Source organism: Chaetodon auriga, chromosome 3, assembly GCF_051107435.1.
Source record: "Chaetodon auriga isolate fChaAug3 chromosome 3, fChaAug3.hap1, whole genome shotgun sequence".
NCBI lineage: Eukaryota > Metazoa > Chordata > Actinopteri > Chaetodontiformes > Chaetodontidae > Chaetodon > Chaetodon auriga.
Window position 1 is genome coordinate 22,886,613 of NC_135076.1, and position 23,017 is coordinate 22,909,629.

The window sequence follows — 23,017 nt, forward strand, 5'->3', positions numbered from 1 at the left end:
CCAGTGAAATGTAACATCTGGGTCCCCCGTATCATCTTCCAAAAAAAGGTGAGGGTACGGTGGGGGTAGAGGGAGAGACAGAGAGGGAGGGTGTGTGTGTGTGTGTGTGTGTGTGTGTGTGTGTGTGTGTGTGTGTGTGTGTGTGTGTGTGTGTGTGTGCGTGTGTGTGTGTGTGGAGGGATTAAAAGGTGTTTTCCTGTTCGTCCGGGCAAGATTCAAAAGTTCAGACTTTTTTTGCCACAACATTTTCAGATTTCTTTGATTTCTTATCCTCTGATGCACTTTGTCCACAGAGCAGGTGTGTCAGAATACATAGGTTTTATTTTTATTTCTCATGTCTTATCTGCTCATCTGATTTTAACATTCAACATGTAGGAAGCTGGTTTGAAACATCATGTAAGCTTTTCCTGTCATAGTAACAGCTTTCATTAACTCTAAACTCTGTAAATAAGCAGTTAATGGTATCCTGTAAAATGTCATGTCCTTCCTTGGCACTGCCATGTGTCTTTCTCCGTCTCACTCTTCCTTTTATCGCACTCTCCAGCAGACACAAGACAGTGCCAGATGCTGCTCTGCCTCTGCTTCGACTTCAGTTTTTTAACTTTTTAACAGTCGCTGATTGCAGGGCGATGCACTGCCAAAGAGTGGAAGTGGCGTCATATGGCATGCCATTGAGGAAAAAGTCCTCCGAACGCAGACACGAGACGTGCTTATGAGGTGCAATGTACACTGGCTCGTTTGCAGCATGCGAATTGTTGCAATTTAGCAACGGCGCTTGTAAAAAAATCCATGGAAATTAAAAAACATTACGTACATCCAACCCTTATACAAATGTCCCCTGCTTGAACATAAAAAGGTGTCAAACAACGATGTCGTGAGGGAATTCTTTCAAAATAAATGCACTTCATTTAATCCCTGTGGAATGTTTCCACAGTTCAGTGGTGGAAAGGAACTTAAGTACTAAATTACTGCACTTAAGTACAGTTTACTTGTACTTTACTTGAGAATATCCCTTTGATGTTTTATGAACTCCGCTACATTTCAAAGGGAAATATTACCGGCTTCTTTTCAAGTTAGCTGAGGCTTTTCGTCTCGTTCCAGATGTCTCTAAGTTCTTTAGCAGTCTCACCAAAGACATATGCCCCCTCCAAACTCAGATTATTTAATTCAATAGCTGTTTAAAATTAGCAATTATTTCACACACACACACACACACACACACACACACAAAAGAAAACACTAATTTATATTGCAGAGCTTCTTCTTTGCTCTCTCTGGCTCCACCTCGAGCTGCTACAGCAGTAAAATGCTGTTTCTTGCATCAGAAACAAACTAATAATGTCATAAGATAATAATCATCTTTTTACTTCTGATACTTTATGTACACTTTGCTGGTAATACTTCTGTACTTTTTACTCATGTGAGTTTTAGAATGCGTGAATATAACATAATTTCATTTCAGCAATTTAGGAGCGATGCCTGCAAACTATCCCACTGCCTGGTCCTGGACATGAGGGTGTCCCAGTAGATGTAAACATGACATGCATTTAAAATAGGAATAAAATGCGAGTTGGCTAAGTCAGATTTTAGGTATTTAAAGTATTTAGTTTGACAAAACATTTTTTGAATGTGAAACACGCAGCGATTGTTTTTACACCATCATCTACCACAGTGGAAAAGAACTGGAGCTCTTTCAGGAAAAGGCCTCGTAAATTGTTAAACTTTGAGCATTTGTGTGTTCGACAATGTAAGCACTAAATTAATCTTCCTGCTGAACTCTGTTTCTGACTCAACTAAATCTTCTGACCGCATTTCTTCTCCGTGTAAGACTATCTCTCACTGTGTATAGCTACAAGTGCCGCTGTCAGGAATGATTGTTCAATTCTCGGGGCCACCAACGACTCCAAAGCTCATTACTCAGCCGCTCCTATGAAAAGCACAAACGACAGAGTGGTGACAAGTCGTTGTTTCCTGACAGGGATTGGACAGGCATGAAAGACAGGACCGCTGAGCGCTCAGACATATTTGTACAACCCTCATCAGTTCACCTCTGACAGATTTAAGACCACCGAGCAAAAAAAAAACGATCGGCATTCCTTTTCTCTGACTTTCCACACCCACTCACACATGTGCGCACACATACGGGGCATTAGTGCATTAGTATTCAGAAGAAGCTCCTGTTCTTTGTATAAATACGCATTACCTCATCCATAAACAGCACCACGGTCCTGCTTCGTCGTTCTCACTGAAGCCCACAGCCCTGAGCTCAGTAATGAGAGACTTTCCTCCACAGCTGATTACAGCCTGATCACACCTGTTTATGGCCTCCATTACCAAATTAAATCCAGCCGGGAACCAATAAACAGAAGTAACAGTGTGTGCTCATCTAAGAAGCAGAGCAGCTATGTGGCCTTGTGATTAGTGACCCTCGTTCAGCAGAACGAGCCGTGTTCAGGGGAGGTGGGCCAGCAGCTTCCCTGCTGAAGTGTCCTTAAGCAAGACAGTCAAAGACCCCAGCTCCAGGTTCAGATGGACTCCAGCTTTGAAGGTCAAAACAATAAAAGGATAAAATATTGTTTGTAAAACCTTGCCATATTTGCATGATATCAGCTAAACGAATGAGCCTCTGCTAATCCGTTGCTTTGCCTTATTTCAGTTGTCTGGCCACATGGAGGCAAACTGAAAACACAGCCATCATATAAAGGTGTTACGGCTAATGTGTTACCAAGCAGTTGCTTGTTTACGTATCCAAAAGCAAACACAGAGCAACTTCAGCATTCATTTCATGTTTCCAAATCATGTTTCTGATTACCTGATGAATGTAGGTCCAATATTCAGTCTCATTTAGCTCCTGGGGGAAGTATGTGTCTCTTTAGCTGATAACTGCTCCAGTATGTTCACCGGCTAGTCTTTAACTGTGTCTGTCTGTTGTTTGGCGCTGAGCAGCGGAGTGTATGTGGGTTTTTAGAGCTTTTTCACTGAAAACAGCTGCCTGAAAATGACACTATGAGAGTAATGAGAGTGAATCAACAGAGAAGCTTTAAAGCTCTGTAAAGCTGATGGAAGCTGCCGATTCAGATGATCATTTTTTATATGTTCATAACATACAGCAACACCATTCATATTGTCGCTGTCATTTTAAACATTATTAGAAAAGCGCTGATTATAGCAATATAGCTACCTTAAATGAGTTTGTTTTTTCTTTTCTTTTTTTTTTTTTTTGGCCACATGGGGGCAGTGGAACAAGCTGGAGGTGAAACTGTGAGCAAACTGCTGCTATTTAGACATCCAGCAGACACAAAGCAACATTAGCATTCATTTGGAGTAGTGCTGTATGAATGCAATATTAACTCTCCTTTTAGCTCTTTTTTTTTTTTTTTGTTCTCCACCAACTCCCCAGGAAAGAGGTCAGGTTTATAGCTGCTAACTGCCCCAGTATGATCATCAGCTAGTTGCTAACTTTGTCTGTCTGCTGTTTATTGTTGAGTAGGCAGTGTGTTGTTAGTTTATCCAAATTTTTTGGCCAAAAAGAGGCTGATGGGAGCAGAGATGTGGGCTGAAAACCAAAACAATGATCCCAATTAGACTGAAAGGCTGCAGGAAGCTCATAAAATATACTGATTTTTGTGCTAAAAACAAAACACCAGAAACTGAAGCATCCTTTAAAAGGAACTTTTTTATTGGACGATGAGAATTGTCTGGGCCTTTTGTAACAGAATTAACTGAAACAAAAGTAATGCAGAAGTGCCGACCGGCCAGGCTGACAACAGTAACTAATCTCAGCAGCACACTTCAGTAGTAAGTTACACATAAAAACAAAGAGAGCATCAAAACATGAACATTAAAAAAGTTTTAAAGACGGAAAAAAAACAGTGGTTGGCATCATAGAAAATTCATCTTTGTTTGCCGAGTGTGGAAAAAGAACTTTCTCTTGCAAAGGAATGAGTAAACGGTGTAATGCTACAGCTTTTACAAGTAGACGGACACAAAAACTCCTCATGCCGTTCCCTAAAGAGACATGACCACAGTTACTAAATATTATCCCTCTACTGTAGCTCACCAGCACATTTGGCTCAGGCGTAACCTGATCTACACAACTCAGATTTTAACATTAAATCACATGAACGATCTATAAAATGCAAAACAAGAGAACAGATTAACTGTACGCATTTGAAAACGAGGAGTGGCCACACTGGCTCTTATGTTTCCCATGTGTTACAATTCCAGGAGACAGTCTGTGCCAGGGTAGTCTGGGAGGTTAAGCTCGTATTTTTTCTGGATGTCATAGGGCAGGAAGCGTCCGGCCAAGAAATGCTTCCCCGAGAAACTCATGGCGCACTTCTTTGGTGCTGTAAGTGAGATGAGAACATCTGGGTTGATCCCATCCTGACTTGGTTCTTCTACATCCCAACCTGAGAGAGGCAGAAGGAGGGAGAGAAAAAGAGGCATATAAGAAGTGGAAGGCCATTTTCTGCCTGTTGTGCTCACGCTCAGCAGGTAATGTATTCGGGGTATGGTGAGCTCACACTGAGATGACTGTAGCATGAGATTTATCCTTCACGTGTGCCTCCAGGCTTGGAAAACGCCTGCTTGGGAGCCAAAGCTCGGAGGGAGCTGCCTGGAGACCCATCTATCATGCTGTGTTTCTGAGCCTCCAGCCTGATATCTACAGTTTGCATGAACACTGACCTGAGGGCACGTCCACACTGACAATGGGGGTCTTGATTTGCTTCAAGGTGACCAGAATACCAGAGTAGGGCTCCTTAATGTTGGCGCAGTCTGCCTCTGGGCCCAGCATGGCATCAATCACTAGGTTATAGGCATCATTTATGAGCTGCACCTGAACAGAACAGACCTCGGTATGAATAAATTAAGAGTTAATTTCCTGTACATAATTCACCTAAATCAGTGCTTCATAAAGCAAATTTTAGGAGTTTCAAGATGAATTGCAGCACAGGAAAGCAAGCGATCTGAAAAGCTGCGAAAATGATTCACAACTAGTTCATTTTCATTCAAAAAGGTCACAAAGTAAAACCATTTAACCTTTTTCAAAGATCTAATCTGATGCTACAATTTAAGGCAATGAATTGACATTTGAGGGAATTCACTTTCTTACTGAGGGGTTAGATGAGAAGATCAATAGCACTCTCATATCTGTCCATTCACCCTGCAGCCAGCAGCCAATTAGCTTTACTTAGCATAAAGGCAGGAAATGCTGGGGAACAGCTCTCCTGACAAACAAAATGTTGCCATCTCACACTAATTAACTGTCTCCCCCAGTTTCCAGTCTTTGCGCTAAGCTAGCTTTGCTCAAGCTACATATTTACCGTGGCTATGACGTGAGAGTGATATCAAACTTCTTATCGAACTCTCGACAGGACAGAAAGCAAATATGCACATTACTCTTTAAAACCATTGTTTTCACTGTTAGAAATTTTACTTTAGATTAAATGAAACTCGTCAATCAAATTTTACAGCAAGCAAAAACGCCGCTGAAGCTCTTGTAAAATGGCCCTAAAAATGCTGCTGACCTCTGTGGGGAGATATGAGAGGAAAGGGATGTCCATCTTCTCACACTGGACTGTAAAGTCCTGGTGTAGATTTTGAGAGGAGCGTTTAGGGTGGTAGATGGTGGGCTCATATTCCTGTGTGAGACGACAGCAGCGGAGAAAAACAACAGAGAGGAGGCGGTGGGGGGGTCACAGAGGAGGAGAAACACACAAAAATAGAGAGACGGTTACATAATATCAACACGAGAGCCTGTGAGTGTGTGATGCATCAGTGTACGCTCGGCCTTCAGGTTACGACAAGCGAAAATACCGTTGATCAGTGATCAAAGGTTGTGGCTTTCTACAGCCTGCTTCCTGAATGAATACTTCCTTTATAAAGTGGAAGCTGAGAGGAGTAGAAATCCAGACACCCGCAGTCTGAAAGGTCTGTGATGCTCAGCAGGAAGCACCTGTGATCCGTGACCTTTACGTAGTCCCACCGATAAATCTTAAACCAGGAGTGTGAGGTATGCGTGCGTGTGCGTGTGCGTGTGTGTGTGTGTGTGTGCATGTTTGAAAGCTCATGTTGTCTTTTCATCAGAAACATAGTCTTTGATAAGCATCAGCATAATTATCTTTAAAGGACCAATTCACCCATTTTTTAGTCACTTATTCCAAAAAGTAGTGAAGCCAGTGGAGGTCTGTGGTGCTCACATTTAAAAGAACAAGAACAGTGTGCCATCAGTCTGCACGCTGTCTTCAGCTTTCAATGGGACTATTTCTTTAGTAGAAAGTAGCTCCAGTGAAAACTGTTGACAGCAGTAACTGGGTCATCGATTCTGGATAGCTATTGAATGGCTGATGCTGTCTTTAGCGTGGGCTCTAGGGGTGGCAAGGTTGGCCTGTTGGTCAGTTGTTTGCATGGTCAGTTCGCCACTTTGGTCCAGACTGAAATATCTCAGATTGCAGATCTCAGATTGCCCTGAAAATGTGTTCTGACAACGTTCGTTACGAAATGTGATTCTGTTTGAGCAAAGTTTCAGATTGTGATTAAATACCTGTAATATCATGGTTGACATTAAACCTGCTTAACATCAGTACAGTATGTTAGCATGCCGACGTTGGCATTTAGCTTGAAGCTTCACTGAACAGCTTCACGTACCTGCCATAGACTATACTGTCAGCACCATTAACAAGGTACTATTCACCCTTATTGCACTGGGATAGAGACAGAAAGCTTAGAGGATATCAAAAAAAAAAAAAAAAATCTACACTGATAGATACCACAAGTAAAATATCATTTTTTGATCACTTTGGTGAATCCTCCCTTTATAAAAGAGTAGCCTACCTCTCTTTGTCTTCCATTTCTGTTTTCAAACAGATCGCATCTTGTACCTTAACATCTTGTTAGTGAATCCGACCTGAATCTTAAGATGCTCAAGCCAAAGGAATTAATTAAAAGGAATAAATATGAATAGAAGGAGTTCTGTCGCTTGAAAGTGGCTGAGCTGAAGCTGCCTACGAAGGAAGCGATCTGTCAGGTCAGACAGGCTGCTGCCTCCTTGGGGATCCTAAACCAATGAAACCAATCACCTGACGTCATCTCCATCGCCACAGAGCAAGCAACTGAGCCAAACACAATTGACTGTGTGTGTGTGTGTGTGTGTGTGTGTGTGTGTGTGTGTGTGTGTGTGTGTGTGTGTTTCCCCTCAGGGGTAGCCAGTGGCCTCGGCATGCCCTTGACCTCATCAGGAGTTACACCATCAAACCGTGTCAAAGCCAGGAAGAGCTCGAAATGACTGTCAGTGCCACTGAGCATGAGCAGAAATGAGCCATGAGACAGAAACGAGCGAAGGGTACGTCTTTTTCCAGTTAACGTTTGCATCTAACAGGGTTACTTCCTCCCCCTGAGGGATGCTGGTGTCTCGTGGTGTTTTGTTTTTATAGACAGCCCATTAGGAGTGAAGGGATGAGGTCTTCAGCACAATAAAGTCTTTAAGTGGTGAAGCATTCGGCAAGAATTTGAAGATAAACTATTTATTGTCGCGCCTACATTATTCACTGAGTGCTCTAGTCTGTTTGACAGTTAAAAAAATACCTTTAATTTCATTCATGCCACATCAGAAACGTGAATTTTCCATGCAGTGATTGTCTATAGCGCACAATGAAGTGAGCCAAACATAACATCACTTCCACTTGTTTTAATAACACCGGAACTAATGTGCATGGGACTTGTTTTTATTCTCATCCAACATTAGCTTTGATCAGGGAATACGTGTGTCTTCCGGTGTGCGTCATTGTGGTTTTTCCTCCATACTTAGCAGTGGAAATAATCAAAGATGCACGACAAACTCACGGACATCTTGGCGTGACGTGAGAAGCCAGTTGTCCTGTTTGCCTGCAGCTGATCATTCATGTCTATGCTCTGTCTGATCACATTCACAGCTCTGCACCAGGGGCTCAAGGCCGAGTCTGCGTGTTAACGTGTGTTGACGTGTGTGTCTCACGTGTATCCTTGCATGTCTTTCTGCTGACAGGGATCACATCGCACCATGAAAAACATACACTCTTACACCAGGAGAGCAATTCACAGTCCAAAGTAAGTACTCGAGTCTCTCCCGTTAGAGCGAGCTCAGGCGAGTGTGGTCCCGGTCGGCCTACTGTGGAGTGCAGACACTTTGAAAATGATAATAAAACTTCATTTATGCAGCACATTTCAAGATGCAGTAAATTTTTCACAAATACACAGACGACAGAAGCAGCGGGTAAAAACATTAGAGGGAATCAATGCCTGATTGTTTTAGGCTTTTATGGAGAAGCTCCTTATTCGTGTTTGGAATGCCTTGGCAAAATATACCTCCCTCAGAGCTGACCTCTGACCTCATCCTTGACCTGAAGAGGGGAAAATAGAGTGGGAGGCGAGGGAAGAGAGAGAGGCTTCACAGAGAGCCAACAGGCTGCTTAAACAGAGTCTAACATGGTTTCAATCAGAGCTATCAATGCACTTTAAATCTACTGTGTCAGAGACATATGGTAAAGTGGATAGAGACATTCCATTCTGAACCAAAGATTCCCAAAACATATATCCAAGATTTCCCTTCCAATGAAATCACAGACCGATGCAGGGCTTCAGCACCGAGCACTGAAATCAGTTGTGCTGACGATAAAGAAACAGCTCAACTCCTGATCTGTGATGTGTTCGGAGAGGATGCATCCAAAAGCAATTAGTCTTTAAATGTCAGTCAGCATGTGGCCTGAGGGGCAGACATCATGGTCATGACATCATATCGTGGCTGCGAGCGTAAGACACAGACAGCTTTAACGAGAGTAACAATAGCATGATATCATGACTGTCTGAGTGGCCTTGCAGAGAGGGTAATGGGATAACTGCTCCGAGCCGTTTACAGGAGCTGAAATTAAATTCTGTAAAGCACAGAGGGGCTGTACAGGCAGTCCCCCGTTAGTCCTGATGCAAGATAAAGTTTGCAGGATTGTCTTCTCTCTTGGGATAAATGGCTCAGCGAGCACCAGACTGCGTTTTACAATGGGATGTGCTGAAAAGCTGTTTTCGTGCACAGTAGTTTACTCACAAACATGCGCAGGTGTCGGGCGCACACCAGGCCGATGGAGCCATTTTGATCTGGACCACAGATCACCAGCACTGTTGGCTGCTTCTTTGTTAGAGAGCTGAGAGGGTAGGCCTGGTGGAGAGAGAGTGAGACAGGCAGGCAGTTAGAAACAGGAGCTGAGGACTGAGGGAAAGGAACAGGCACGGGGATAAAAGACAGAAGAGAAATTAGAAGAGGTTATTGATAGAAAACAATAGCATATCATCAGCGTTTATCCCTCAGATTCAGGCCTCTTATTCAGCGCAGGCCATCCGATCTGGACCTCCGCCTCTCCATCATACTCAGAGAGCCTGACTGCAGCATGCCAGGCATGCCAGACGAGGGTGGAAATGGCACCGACTGTATTGTCTTCCGTCTAGGAGAAAAGGTCCAATCTCATTAAAATAACCCTGGCAGCAGTGGAAAAAAATACCAGCGTCCTCGCCGTGGAATGCTTCCGTATATGTAACACACTTTCCGTCTCGGCCCCGGCTGCAGCGAGCTGCTGGCATCTGCCTCGTTTACTGGCCGCACATTCCCTTGTAAATCAGCCTGCACCTTCTTAAACGAGGCAGGTATTCGACTGCAGAGCTGTCAACCAGAGTGGCTAATCTTCCATCTCCAACACCTGAACAGAAGCGCTGTGTGAGTGTGAGTGTGTGTGCAGTCATGATCATTACTGAAAGCCCTGAAGGTGTCTGCCTTCATTTTCCACAGATTCATCAAAGTACAGCACTCGTTGCCACAGTGTGCATTGTTAGCTAATGCTTGGGGGGGGGGGTTTTCATTCGGCGTCTGCACTATTACGTTATACAAGAATGATTGTTCATCAGTGTAAAGGTCACAGCCAAATTTCCCGAACTAGAAGAGGAACTTGAGCTGGCGGAGACAGTTCAGCCAGACTTCTGGAACTCCTGTCCAATCAGAGCCCAGTACAGTGTGTGTCAGGACGCAAGAACACTTAACGCAGTTTTATCACCACTGTAAGTAGTCTGTGACTGCAGTTCACAGTAATGCTTTAGATCACAGCCCACAAATTACACTGAAAGTATTTTGTAATTATGGGGCACATATAAAACATTAACAGGATAACGTAGTAATAGAACAGTCTTAAAATAAAGGAGCAACAATTTTGTATTTATTGGGAACTAAATTAATAATGATGTAACTATTTTTATGCACAATTACTAAATTTAGATAATAATTACTGGGTACAATAATAAAGTTATGGCTAATCCAATGAATAATAGGTGGTAGGCCTTAAAATACATGTAATTTACACCTGCAATAGGCCAGCAACACCTTTGGTTTGGTCTTCTCATGAGCGCATCACTGTATGAATTCATGAACTCTTCATAATAAGACAGAAATATTGGCCATCTTTTTGTGGTTTCTCGTAAATAGCTGTACCCTGTTATTACTTTATGAGTGTCCTATAATTCAAAAAGTACTTTATAAGTTGTTACCACTTTATTACAAAACTTTTGGTTCCCCCATAAATGTTTTATTGTACCCCACAATTATTTAAAATCATTATATAAATGCACCATAATTACAACATAATTACAGTACACATAACAGCAGTATAATTTGCAGGCTGTAATTCAAATTAAGACTGTTGTGCTTCTTCTCAAAGACAGATGATATCAAACATTGTTGATCTTTGACCTCCAAATTTTGGAGAAGAGCTTGAAATGGGCTGAAATCCTCCCACGGCACATAAAATCCACTTACTTCCACTCCCACTAATGTATTCAGTACAGGAAAAACTTCATATGCAGAAATAGGCCATTCTTCACAGTGTATAATTGGATATAACAAGACTCAGAGTGCATTAACTGGAGCGATGAATCCAGGAGATGAGACAGCAGCCGATATCTCCTTCATAACAGCTCAGCTGAGAAATCATCACTCAGACACGATGAGATGGAGGAGTGTTGCATGAGGAGCGAGGAGCGAGTGGAAAACAGAGAGACATAGAGTGGAGACGAAAAGTGGAAGGTAGTAAAGCAAGATGTTTATTTTCATATGTGATGAGGCAGGAGCTCTTAGCGAGTTTCACACTGTGTAACCTGATGTTAATGACACATCTCACTGAGCTCATTTTCAGCACACTCTCTGTGGATGTGTGTGTGTGTGTGTGCATGTGTGTGTGTGGAGCATAATGTCAAGCTTTCTATGCTCACTTACTCCCCAGAGAGAAATGCAAACTGTAATTACTGCAGTTGTCCTATACTGTGAACTTACTCATATAGGTGTTACTAGACTAACATCTATACATTAAAGGAACAGAGTAGAATTAAAGCTGCACCAATCAATATATTCGATGTGAACAAGGGATTAAAGGACAGTGTATTGTGAGAGGGGACACTTCTGGAGATGAACCAGCAGAGAATTAGAGAGTTCCTGGCAGATCTACAAATCGTGCTTTAGTTTATTTTGTGTCATTGTTTTGTTTTTTGGACCCATGACTTCACTCTCATCCACCATGTTTCCATCTGGGCCAGTAAAACTCTGCATTTTTAAAGGTGCACTTATTCTTCTTAGAGGTCAGTGGAAACCAACACAGGCTAAAAGGAAAGTGAATATTGGATGAATGAATCCAATAAACGACTCAAAATGAAAGCTAATGTCTGCTGGGTGTCTAAAGTTCACAGCTGTTTGCTAAACATTAGGCATAATAACTTTATAAGGTGATCCCAAAACATTAAAATAAGCTATAAAATAAATGTGCTCGTGGTGTGAAAAACACCTTATCAAACTACATTACCTTCGTCTTCTTGCATCCGTACTTGGTCTCTCCGTGTCTTTGCTTCACATTAGAGCTTTTCAAACATACAAAAGCTCACATCGGGAGGTTTAATGACCTTTCCTCTGAATATTGAGCACTGTCAGGAGGATCACTGATATCAGTGCTGGAGCCATTTCATGCTGCTGGAGAAACCATTAGAGCCACACACCGCTGAAGGTAAGCAGCTATAAAGGGAGCAGGCCGGATCAATCCAGGCAGCGCTCTGCTGTGTTTTGAAGCATCGTCTAATTTCACTGGCCACAGAGGCTTGATTCACTCGAACGCGTTGCCACACTGACCAGTAATTCATTCTGATATTGAGCCTTCAAAATGATCACTGATTAAGTGAAAACAATTAGCAGAAGAGGAGATACAGGGCATGTGTAATAGGTTTCTGTTGTTGTGTTGCTCCATCTTTGTTTTTCACCCATCATATTGAAAACAACTTGCATGCATGGTCTAATTCTCTGCAATATTTTATTTATTATACACAAAAAAAAGCCAAAAGATACCAAAGGTGCATGGATCTTCAGCCAGTAATGATGACAGCTTCACTCCTTTCTTGTATTAAATTAAATATCTTGATAAAAGTCTATTATACACTTTATTCCAGAATAATAAAAGCTAACAGGTTAACAGATTAAAACTGCCTTGGCAACAAACTGCATGTCATCACGGCATTGTTTTGGAAAAAAAAGGTTTTATGACTCGCTTTCAGTCTAATAAACCTGTTCAAGTGTTTTCCAGTGTTTGAGATATTTATGATATCTTTGATGTGTAGGAGGTTTCTACAAGGGCAGACAGATGGTTTGTTGCATCTGTTCAGCAGGTTTGTGATCTGGTTGCTTCTTTTCATCTGTTCCTCTGCAGAGCTTTTGACATTTTCTTAGTTTGACATTTAAGGTCTACGGCAAGGTTTTCCTTACGTCCGAAGTTTTAGAAATAAACAAAATGATGATGAATAGGGCATAAAAGTTTTGGATTTTACATTAATGAATAAGGGCCCAAATCAAGAAAGGTGACGAGAACGCAGGGTCTCAGCAAGGACCCCTCTCACACTCATACCTAAAAATATGGCTGTCTTGATTGTAATAAGGTCTCCATGGGAAAACCTCTTTGAAAGAAATGTTAAAGACACATGTTCGTTCACCTCCAATCAACCTGAAACACACACTGGGCCTGAGAAAACATTATCAGGCTCCTAAAAACACAAATACACTCACACATGCAGAAAACAGAGCATTTAATATTTGTACTAGAAGACCAAACTGAAGTCCAGGGGCTCCTGTAAACTGTGGGCTAATTTATTGCTGTGTGGTAACAAAAACGTCTCCTGTCTCCAGTCAGGTGTTGAAAGGCCTCAGACTGATACAGAAACACACACACACACACACACAGTCTGGACCTGGTGGCTGCGGCTGCTGCTGTTGGAACAGCGAAGGGATTACTTACAGAAAACCTATAATTTATCCGGCAACCAGAGGTGTAGGTGTGTATGTGTGTGTGTGCGTGCACATACTTGTTTGTGTGGTATATTTGGCAGCCAGCAGCAGTAGGCCAGCAGTGAAATCAGACTGTCTGCATCTCCTTCTACTGTAATTTTCCTTAAATAGCAGTGATGTCATGTAAGCAGTAGCGTGCTGCTGGCGGCTGTGGGCAGCAGCGCTCCACAGCGTCCTGGCCATGTTTGTTTAGTAAGGCTATGCTGTTGGGGCTGCTGGTGGAGGGCCAGGCACGGGGCCAGCGTTGGCTGATGATAATAGAGGGGAAGTGGATGTGGTGGGTTTAATCACACACTCAGAGTGGAGAACACAAAGTCTGCACTGCTGACTGATGCCTGTCCCCCATTTTCCATTTCACTTTCTTTTAACTGTCTAGCTGTTATGGCTGTCTGTTTTCACCCCCCAAGAATTTAATAGCTTCATTAGGTTAAACAATATGCTATTGAATTACCAAAACATTCATGGTCATTTATAAGAATTCCTATCAAAACAAATCAAGTAAAAGCAAAGAATCAGCTCCAAGTATGAATGCAGTGACTAATGTGTCAATAAAACACACACTTTTTAAACGCGCATTAATTGATTTTTTTTCCCCAAGGTCACTTTTAAAAGTTTTAAAAACGAGATTAACTTATTATCACCTTATAAAATTGATATAATGCTCATATTATCCAGCAGACACAGAGCAACATTGTCATTTACTCATCAAACTTGCTTATTTCCACCTGGCAAAGTAAATCTAATCTCATTCTATTCTGGCTGCATTTTTGGTCTCCACCAACTTCTGAGGGAAGAATCTGGCTCCAAATGCTCCATTACGTTCACCAGCTAGTTGCTAACTGTGGCTGTTTGCCATTTGGGACTGGGCGGGTGTACATGGTTGGTTTTGGGGCAGAAAACTTCTTCCTGTGGTAGGAAACAAGTTCTATGAGTGAGGAGAAGCTGGTAGAGACTAAAAATGGAGCTAAAAGAGAGCGAGGATTGGACTTACATATGCCAGGCGGCCACACACATGACTCAAAACAAATGATAATGTTGCTCTGTAACTGCTGCATGTGTAGATTTAGCGAGTTTGCTAACGAGTTGAAGTGAATGAGTGATTATATTATAATGTTCACATCTTGTTTCTGGAGCCACTGAGGGGCCAAAAACTTCAAAGACAACAAAGACACATTTTTCTTAATGATTCTTGAGAAATCTCTGATATTACCGTAGTTTTGTTATTGGAAATGTTTGTCATCAGTTATCTTATTTTGTTTGCGTTGTCAAAAAATGTCCCTGCATGTTTGTTCTGCGTGTCTGCAGGTCTGTCTTCCCCGGCTGCGTCTCTTTTCCTCTTTCTGATGTCTCTGCTTTTTTCTGAAGGGAGGGATTAAAGGCGTCTAATTAAACACCTTTTATCACTTTTATCAAACTTTTTCCCCATAAAATACTCATTTGTGCTTCTGCTTCGGCCTCTCTCTTTGTCTTCGTCTCTTTACATCTTTTTCCTATCATCCTTTCTTCTGACAGCAGTGCAAGGTTTCATGTGTCTTGTAGCTCAGACTCTTATTCATCACAGCCTGTTGAAGAGCCCACGGAGGAAACCAGTGTGGCGTTAAACCAAGCCAGTGGTCTGGTCAAAGGGAACCACATGTGTTCCTAACAGCCCTCCACAGACACACACACACACACACACACACACTCGTGCTTTGACACAGTCCAGATCACAGAGAAGAAGACTTGTGGGTTTTGACTGGTGTGGTTGAGGAGCACTGCCACAGAGTGAGCTCAGGTGTTGTGCCCCGAGGTGAGCCGCTCAAATGTTTGGAAGCAAATATTACAGAAAGTCAGAACATTTCCTCCTCATAAGAATCAGACATTTTGTGCAGAAGTTAATGTAAATTCGGAAGGTGTTTTAAGTAGCAGCAGCTGTGACTTCTTGCCCTCTTGTACAATCAAACAGTCACACCAGGAGCTCGCTGAGCGTTGTGGTGATTACTCAGAGGCTCAGAGTGACAGAATGTGCAGCGGCTTTTCTGAAACACTGGGATGAAATTTGTTTAGAAATGGTTTCCTGAGTGATCCGCGGTGATGGCGATTAAACGGATTTGCACAGGAGTGGGTTGGTTGAGGCCACAGTTTGATTTTGTTTGACTTGAGCCATGGTTCTGGGTTGAATGGCTTTATTCAGAAAAGATTGGAAATTGTCAGAATTGACACGACTTCCTCTGATTTGTGGCATTTTGTGGACGTGATTTGCAATTGCAAGCTCTGTCAAAGCCGAGGTTTAATTGAATTTGTGTTAATCCTCGCAGCTACAAGATTGGTGAAAGGACTGATCAACAAAAGCTTTGTGTGACATTTTCAAACAGCTTGCCGCGTCACTGCAATACAAAGACAGAGCACAGAAGACGAGAGGATAAAACTCTCCAATTCATGGAAAACATGTCACAAAATATCTACAAAATAAAGACAGAATTGCTGGTTTTATTGATTTCAGAAATGAACTTATATTAGTGGGGTGTCTACAGTTTAATCTGATACACGTCTTACCCTGTTATTATCCTTATTATTTCACAGATAAACCTAGTGACCCCCAGCCCCTAAAAAGCAAATGACAAAAGAACAATGAACCATTCTTTTGAGCATTGTTTCTAAGAAACAAAGCCATAAGAGCTGTAATTCATATTAGTTTTGAACACAGTGAAAGCAGGAGATGCACATGCATGGAAATAATCTGGAAATAAAAGACCTGAACACTCGTTTCTGTCAAGTATCTTAATTGTGGCATGTTGCCGTAATTATGGAGGGGCAATTCACCAGCTCTTGCAATTGAAGACACTTAGCTGTTTATGTAAATAAGTATTTTGGATGTTTTTAACTAAAAGTAAAAGATATGTTACAGCATACGTGGTCTGTTGTGAATGGAGTGAATGTGAAGCCTGGAGGCCTTGACTGACGTTGGATTCATGGCCTGAATTACTATCCCAGTCCTCCCATGACAGCTAGTAAGAGCACTGATAAACGGACACTGAAATGCAGGTCCAACACACACACACACACACACGCACGCACACACACACACACACACACACCACTAAATGGCGACCACTGTTTAGTGTTCGGTGCCACCGGTTTAATGGTCCAGAGAAAAGAGCTTTGAAAGCATAACAGCACATTCATGCAAAGGTTCATTTCACAATAAAAACAAAAACTGCAATAAAAACATACTGGAACGATGTTATCTGTCTCGGCTTTTGTTTATAGCGACAGTATTGCATGACCACAAAACGACTGCTTGGATAGAGATGGATGGATACGGACGGAGGGGGTTATGAGCGAATTAGAAAGAGGGGGGAGAGTTTGCTCTGTGCTGTGTTCTGCTTCAAGCAAGCAAGCAGGAAAGAAAAGCAGGATGTAGAACAACATAGAGACGAACAACACAGAAGATGTGTAAAATAGAAGGCGTGCAGACCTTAGTGACAGCGATGGCGCATGCTTGTCCCCAGATCTCTATCAGCTGCTGTTGTCCAAACTTGTAGTCCTTCAGCAGCTCTGTCTCGATAGCTGCTGCCTCCCCTTTACTGTCAGACACAGAACGACATGTGGTTAACAAGAGAAATCTCATGTGTGCTCATTATCATCATCGTCAATAAAAACATCATCAGAATAAAAGCAAGTGGAGCCGCTCAGGGAGAAAATCATGCAGACGGGGGTGTGCTCCAAGAAATACTCCTATTAAAAGGCTTCACGCAGAATTCATACTGTAGTTTAGACCACCTGTAGACCACCTGCAGACATTTAAAGTATCTGTAATGTGAATCGAAATGTCATTTCTGCCTGGATGTTCTGTACAAATGCAGCACAGACACAGAAACAACACTTAATTGAGTAGTTTTATGTACAACACAGTGCCCCATAATAGACTGAACGAGGTATTTATGACGCAGCTAAACTGGTCTCCTCACATGCTTAAGTGATTGTTACATGTCTGCTTAAGGAAGCAAGGGCGGCTGTGAATCCCCGGTAGGTTTTTAAGACTTTCTATATGTCAACGTGTACTCATAACAAGCCTTTACAGCTTCTGGGAAGTGTGGCCATGAAACTCAAAACAGAACATGTGTGTCATGACCTGACCTGCGGCCTTTACAGCAGCTCATATATACCAGATTGTGTCTGTGTGTGTGAACCCGAACTGACACTGATGTGCTTCCTGCATTAGTTTCATATTTGTAATCGTTGTCATTTGTTCTAAACTGATTGCCTGTTTGCTTCCTCTGGCTGCTCTCTGCATGGTGACACTGTGACTAATGCTGCTGTATTGGAGTCTGCTGCTGGCGCTTTTAGCATGGAGGTGTGTGCACCTGTGTGCATGGCCAGGTATTACTCATGTTGTGAGGACATAATTCTGTTTACACCGTCACATTGTTGGGACTCTCCTTCCTCGTGGGGACAAAATGCAGGTCCTCATAATGTAAGTCATTAAATGTTAGGGACTTGGGTAAATGTTTGGGTAAGGTAAGGTTTAGGTTATGGTCATGGTATATATAATGTCCCCAAAAGTGATGTGTTTGTGTGTGTGTGTGTGTGTGTGTGTGTGTGTGTGTGTGTGTGTGTGTGTGTGTGTGTCCATGTATTACTCATGTTGTGGGGACAAAAATCTGTTTACACGGTCACATGTGGGGACTCACCTTACTTGTGGGGACTATCATTACAATCATTTTAGGGTGAATACCGAGGATAGGGTTATGGGTTAGGTAAGGTTAGGGTTAAGAATAGGCAAAATGTGGTTAGGGTTAGGGTTAGGGTAAGTCTCCAGGAAATGAATGTAAGTCTATGTCCCCACAAGTGATGAAAACACTATGCAGGTGTGTGTGTGTGTGTGTGTGTGTGTGTGTGGGTGGGTGTGTGTGTGTGTGTGTGTGTGTGTGTGTGTGTGTGTTTGTGACAAATGCATTGACAGGACAGTACAGCAGTGGGCAACAGCAGTCGTGCTGTCACCTGTTTTGAAGAATGTAAAGCACAGGAGCAGGCCAAGGGAAAATTATAGAAGTCTGCTGTCTTCATTTGGGATCATATTCTGTAATGTGGAATACATCCCTTTTACTCTGCAGACACCTGGTGGCCCCCCAGAGTACTGCAGCTCAATAAGAAAACCTGGATGACGACAGAATTACTCTCGGGTAGAAACAAGAGTGCATGTCTTAATTTCTTTTCCAATTAGCTGCACTCTAAGACCTCTCAGAGGGGCGAGTGAACGCTCTGCAGTCTGAAAGAGTGATTGCAGTGTGATTCAACATTTGGGTCTACTCTATTAAAGATCGTTTATCAGACGATAGCAGACCAATAAGAGCAGATGAGAGAGGGATCGATGCACAAAATCAATATTGTGCTTCTAATCGGTGCTGAATCAACAGGGTTGCTCAGCTTCAAATCTTTACCTCTCAAAAAAGATCAAGAGCTCTTGGCATGACTGCAAGTGTGTGTGTGTACGTGTGTGTGTGTGCATTTTGCTGTAAGTTGTGTTTTTCCACCTTGCATCTTGCAGACAGCAAATATAACACACCAGACACTACCACATACAATGGATTCATAATAGCAGACATGTAGACGTGCTTACAGATGAAAAGAGCGCCCACACAGACGAACAGTTTCAGAGTATCTAAATGCTCAATCATCATTGTTACTCTGATGGAATAATTTTGGCCTTTTATGTTGTGATAATGCTGTATTATGCCACTGTCTCGCAGTTGTTACTCAGCTCTATCGTTTTTCCAGGAAAGAACACAAACACGACATCTATTATTGTTCTGTTTATCCTGAACAATTACAGTGAAGGACTGTGTCTCAATCTCTGGGTTATCCTGTGTCCTTGTGTGTGTGTGTGTGTGTGTGTGTGTCGTGTATGACATCTGTATCTGTAAAAAAAAAAAAAAAAAAAAAATGCACACACGCATTCATCCTGTGTCATTCGTCTCTATTCTCTGCGCTGACAGTGTGACTAATGCTAAGCCTGCTTGTCTTCCTTTTAGGTTCTTATGAGACACAGTGTGTGGGAGTCTATGTGTGTGTGTGTGTGTTTGTGTGTCAGCAAGCCAGTATAACCAAGTGGGGTTTCTGGCATTTACCTGTGCCAGTGGAGCGGCAGCAGCTGTCACCCACGGCTCACCTCAGGGATGTTTCCTGAGTCACTGTGACAAGTTGATCTTTGGAAAGTTCACCTCAGTCCACAGGGTTCAGTCTATGCTCGCTGTACCCAGCAGCACCAGAGCATCTTTGAGAGTTTTTATCGAGCCAAATTAATGAGGACGGGCTCTTTAATTTGTTGCCTTTAAGACAACAAACGGAAGTCCAATTTCAAAATCCCAAATGTGTGGTGCTGCTGTTGGTTGGGGGAGAACTCTGAGCCCAAGACCGATGCCATCACAGTAACTGTACTGCTGCTGAACGGCCAATTACTAATGATCCTTAACGTTACAGGCAGACAGAACAAAGTGCTGTTGATGTACAGCACTCCACAGCTGCTCGCGTTAGCCGAGAGGCTCTACCACAAGGGAGCAGCACACAGCGCTCAGACTAAAGACAGGTGGCTGTTTCAGTCCACCTGCTCCATGTCTTTTCAATTAGCATCTCCTATCATGCTTATCATAATTCTTAATCAAGGTTTTATTTACCTGAATCTACTGAAGTACATCGGAAAAATCTGGCGTAACAAGCCATTTTTGCAAGGACCTTGCTAAAAGCTTTGACACCAAATTGCTTCTAAAAGGAAAGCAGACATAACGCTGCCCTTGATTTGAAAAAATATACGTGTAGGTGTGTGTTTGTGAGAGAGAGCATGTGTAGTGGAGCTGCAGAAAAAACAAGGCATTATGAGTGTTAGCTTCTGCTGCACCTGTAACCCCAGCCATGCAGCCGCCAGCAGCCTCTCCCCCAGAGACACTTGATTTCCCCATGCTGAGTGTGATGTGCTCCTGCAGTGTGTCACCTTCATTGTAGCACTACTCAACTGTGATCACAACCTGCGTAATGAATCTGTTTACCTTACACAAGAGATAAGGCAAAATGAAACTTTAATAGTCCCTGTGGGGAAACTGGGACACTGCAGTAGCAAATAGTGCAAGCAATTACAGCAAAGATTAAAAATTGCTTTAAGATGGAGGGACATAAAAGCATTAAAATGTCAATTTCATGGCATGGATAAATTACAAAGTGTATGAAAGTGTGGGAATCAAGTATATAAGAGATGAGAAATACTAGTCCTTCATCATTAGTTCGCATTGTTTCTGCACCCGCATATTCGTTGATAGAAGTTATACATACAGAGGTTTGAGGCACATGCTGTATGGAACTGCTCATATGCAGAATATAGCAACGCACATACAAACGAACACAAAAACATCAGTTAAATCTAATGCAGTCCAATACAACAGACCTGTAGCAGATGCTGTGAAAGTAAAGTAGCACACACGCGCTAAATTTAACCTGTGATGCCAGCCAGTGAACAACGTGTTACTGTATAGGCTGCAGCTGTGAAGCATCCTCGTATCATATGAGACAAGAATACACCACTGAAAATCAGAAGGGCTTCTATTTTTCTGACACTGGAAGACTGAAATAGCCGCATTTCCTCCCCCTCTCACTCTCACTTTGCCTAATTTCCACCTTTCCAGTGTGATCTGCTGGTGAGATGAGTGATTAAAATAACTGAAAATGAAAGATTTGATGTCTTTCCAACCTCGCGGTTGCTTGCCGAGCAGCGCTCTCTGTCTGCAGTTAATAATAAACATCATGTATCCTGACTATAAGATTAAAAGCATATAAACACAATATTTTTTGAATAAGTAAAGAAAACCCACATTGCTAACAAATGTCTCAACACACTAGAAGTTTTCACTGCTCATCAGAATTGCAAAGCAAAGCAAATGCTAGCTAACATGCTAAACAGGTGGACATATTAACATAAAACCTGCTAAAAACACATTAGCGTCGTCATTGTGAGTATGTCAGCATGCTAATGTTAACATTAGCTCAGAGTACCACTGCACTGTGCCCAAGTACAGCCTCACCAAAGATGCTCTACAACAACTAGATTACTCATTAACATTACAATAGCGTGAAATGAAATGCACTTCTTGTTTCCCAAAAGTGCACGATCGCCTCTTCCCCCAATCCTCATCGGGCATTTTTAACACTACCACATCACTGATGGACTATTGCTTGTCCATGACAAAAATGAAGAAGGAAACTATTTTCCTTAAGACTTGAGTAGTTTTCACTGATTTGTTTGAGCTGTTAAAATGAAGTGTAACTGAAATCAAATGTACAATATAACACACACAAATAAACATATAATCACAAGTAATTAAAACTCTTTCTCGTGGCCTCATTGTGTTTTCCCAGTTACAGTTACGAACAGGACGTGTTATGGGGGCAGTGCTTATTTATTCATCTCAGCGTGAGCGCACAAAACGTTTCGCCCTCCTCAGCACCTGTGCTATCTCATAAACCAGATCTGCTACCTGCTCCACATTCCCTGTTGTGTAACTAACTAAGCCGTCCCCGCTAGTAGAGGGCCATGTGTGACTGCTCTGGTTTATGAAAGAGTGGGTAATAATTAGTCAGATTCCTGCCTTGGAGAGGACAGAGAGAATAAAAACATGGTGTTCATAGGTCTGAAGCCCTCTTCTCTATCCTCCTCCCTGCCTGTCCTCACTCCCATTTTCTGTCCACCTCCAGCTCCATCTCACACTCAACGGCCGTTAATGTTACTTCAGGCTCTTTAGACACAAATAAAGCATCAAAATAACATATCGATAAGAAGGAAAACACTCTTTTTTATCTCTGTTTCTGTCCTTATTTTACATCACGGATCTGTAACATTTCCATGTACACTGCACATACAGCACAGTGAAAGCTTTTGTGTTTGCTACAACTGCTGTTCTAGTAAACAGTCATTGCTGTGTACAGCAGATCTCTCACAGGGAAATATCCACCTGCATTCAGTAACTGATGTGTTCTACATTTGAATTTTAAGGGAACAGATGTCTCAGCGCTGGAAACGCTCATCGACAACTAAACTCTCAATTGCTGTGTTGTTGTTTGTCATCAAAAACATACAAAACAATCCACATGTGCTTCCTATATGTATAATGCGTACCATGCATATAAAGAGGCAACAGCTGATATTAAGACAGCTGCAGATTTATTTAAATCTGTCAAGTGTAAGACAGACTGCTGGCGTATGAAAAACTGGAGTTTCTATGAATTGCGAAGCGGAAAGATGAGGGGGCGAGTTGAACTGTGCAGCCGAGGGTGTTTATTTCTGCCTTTTTTCATTTGTTTATCTGTATTTTTAAAAGGCTTGTGTGTTAAAAATAAATAAAAAAAGTCAGTTGCAAAAACCTGGCTGTTTGATATAACCATGACATTACCAAAGCATCTACACTGTGATGCAGAAATGCCTTTTGACCCGGACGCTCGTCACATTTTGTGGTACAAAAGTTCAGCCCCGCCGTTCCGTCCTCCACTGATTTCGCCTTATCGCTCACCCCGGTTTACCCTTTTCCATTTTCATTTTCTATCTTCCTCTGCCGCTCCCGCCACCCTCTGTCTCTCCCTATCACAGCTGCTCTGATGAAGGTT

The 23,017-nt window shown here is 42.3% G+C and overlaps 1 protein-coding gene across 1 annotated transcript in view; it reads right to left on the minus strand.

Annotated features, from left to right (window-relative positions):
- Positions 1–3,657: 3,657 nt before the first annotated feature.
- yjefn3 (YjeF N-terminal domain containing 3) overlaps positions 3,658–23,017 on the minus strand; it is a 40,428-nt gene continuing 21,068 nt past the window's right edge. The window contains exons 2-6 of the mRNA XM_076727049.1: positions 16,848–16,956; positions 9,080–9,190; positions 5,532–5,645; positions 4,690–4,840; positions 3,658–4,412 (exon numbers count right to left, since the gene is read on the minus strand). Of these exons, the coding sequence (XP_076583164.1) occupies positions 4,216–4,412; positions 4,690–4,840; positions 5,532–5,645; positions 9,080–9,190; positions 16,848–16,956 (682 nt within the window). The 3' untranslated portion in view covers positions 3,658–4,215. The remainder of the gene's footprint in view (positions 4,413–4,689; positions 4,841–5,531; positions 5,646–9,079; positions 9,191–16,847; positions 16,957–23,017) is intronic.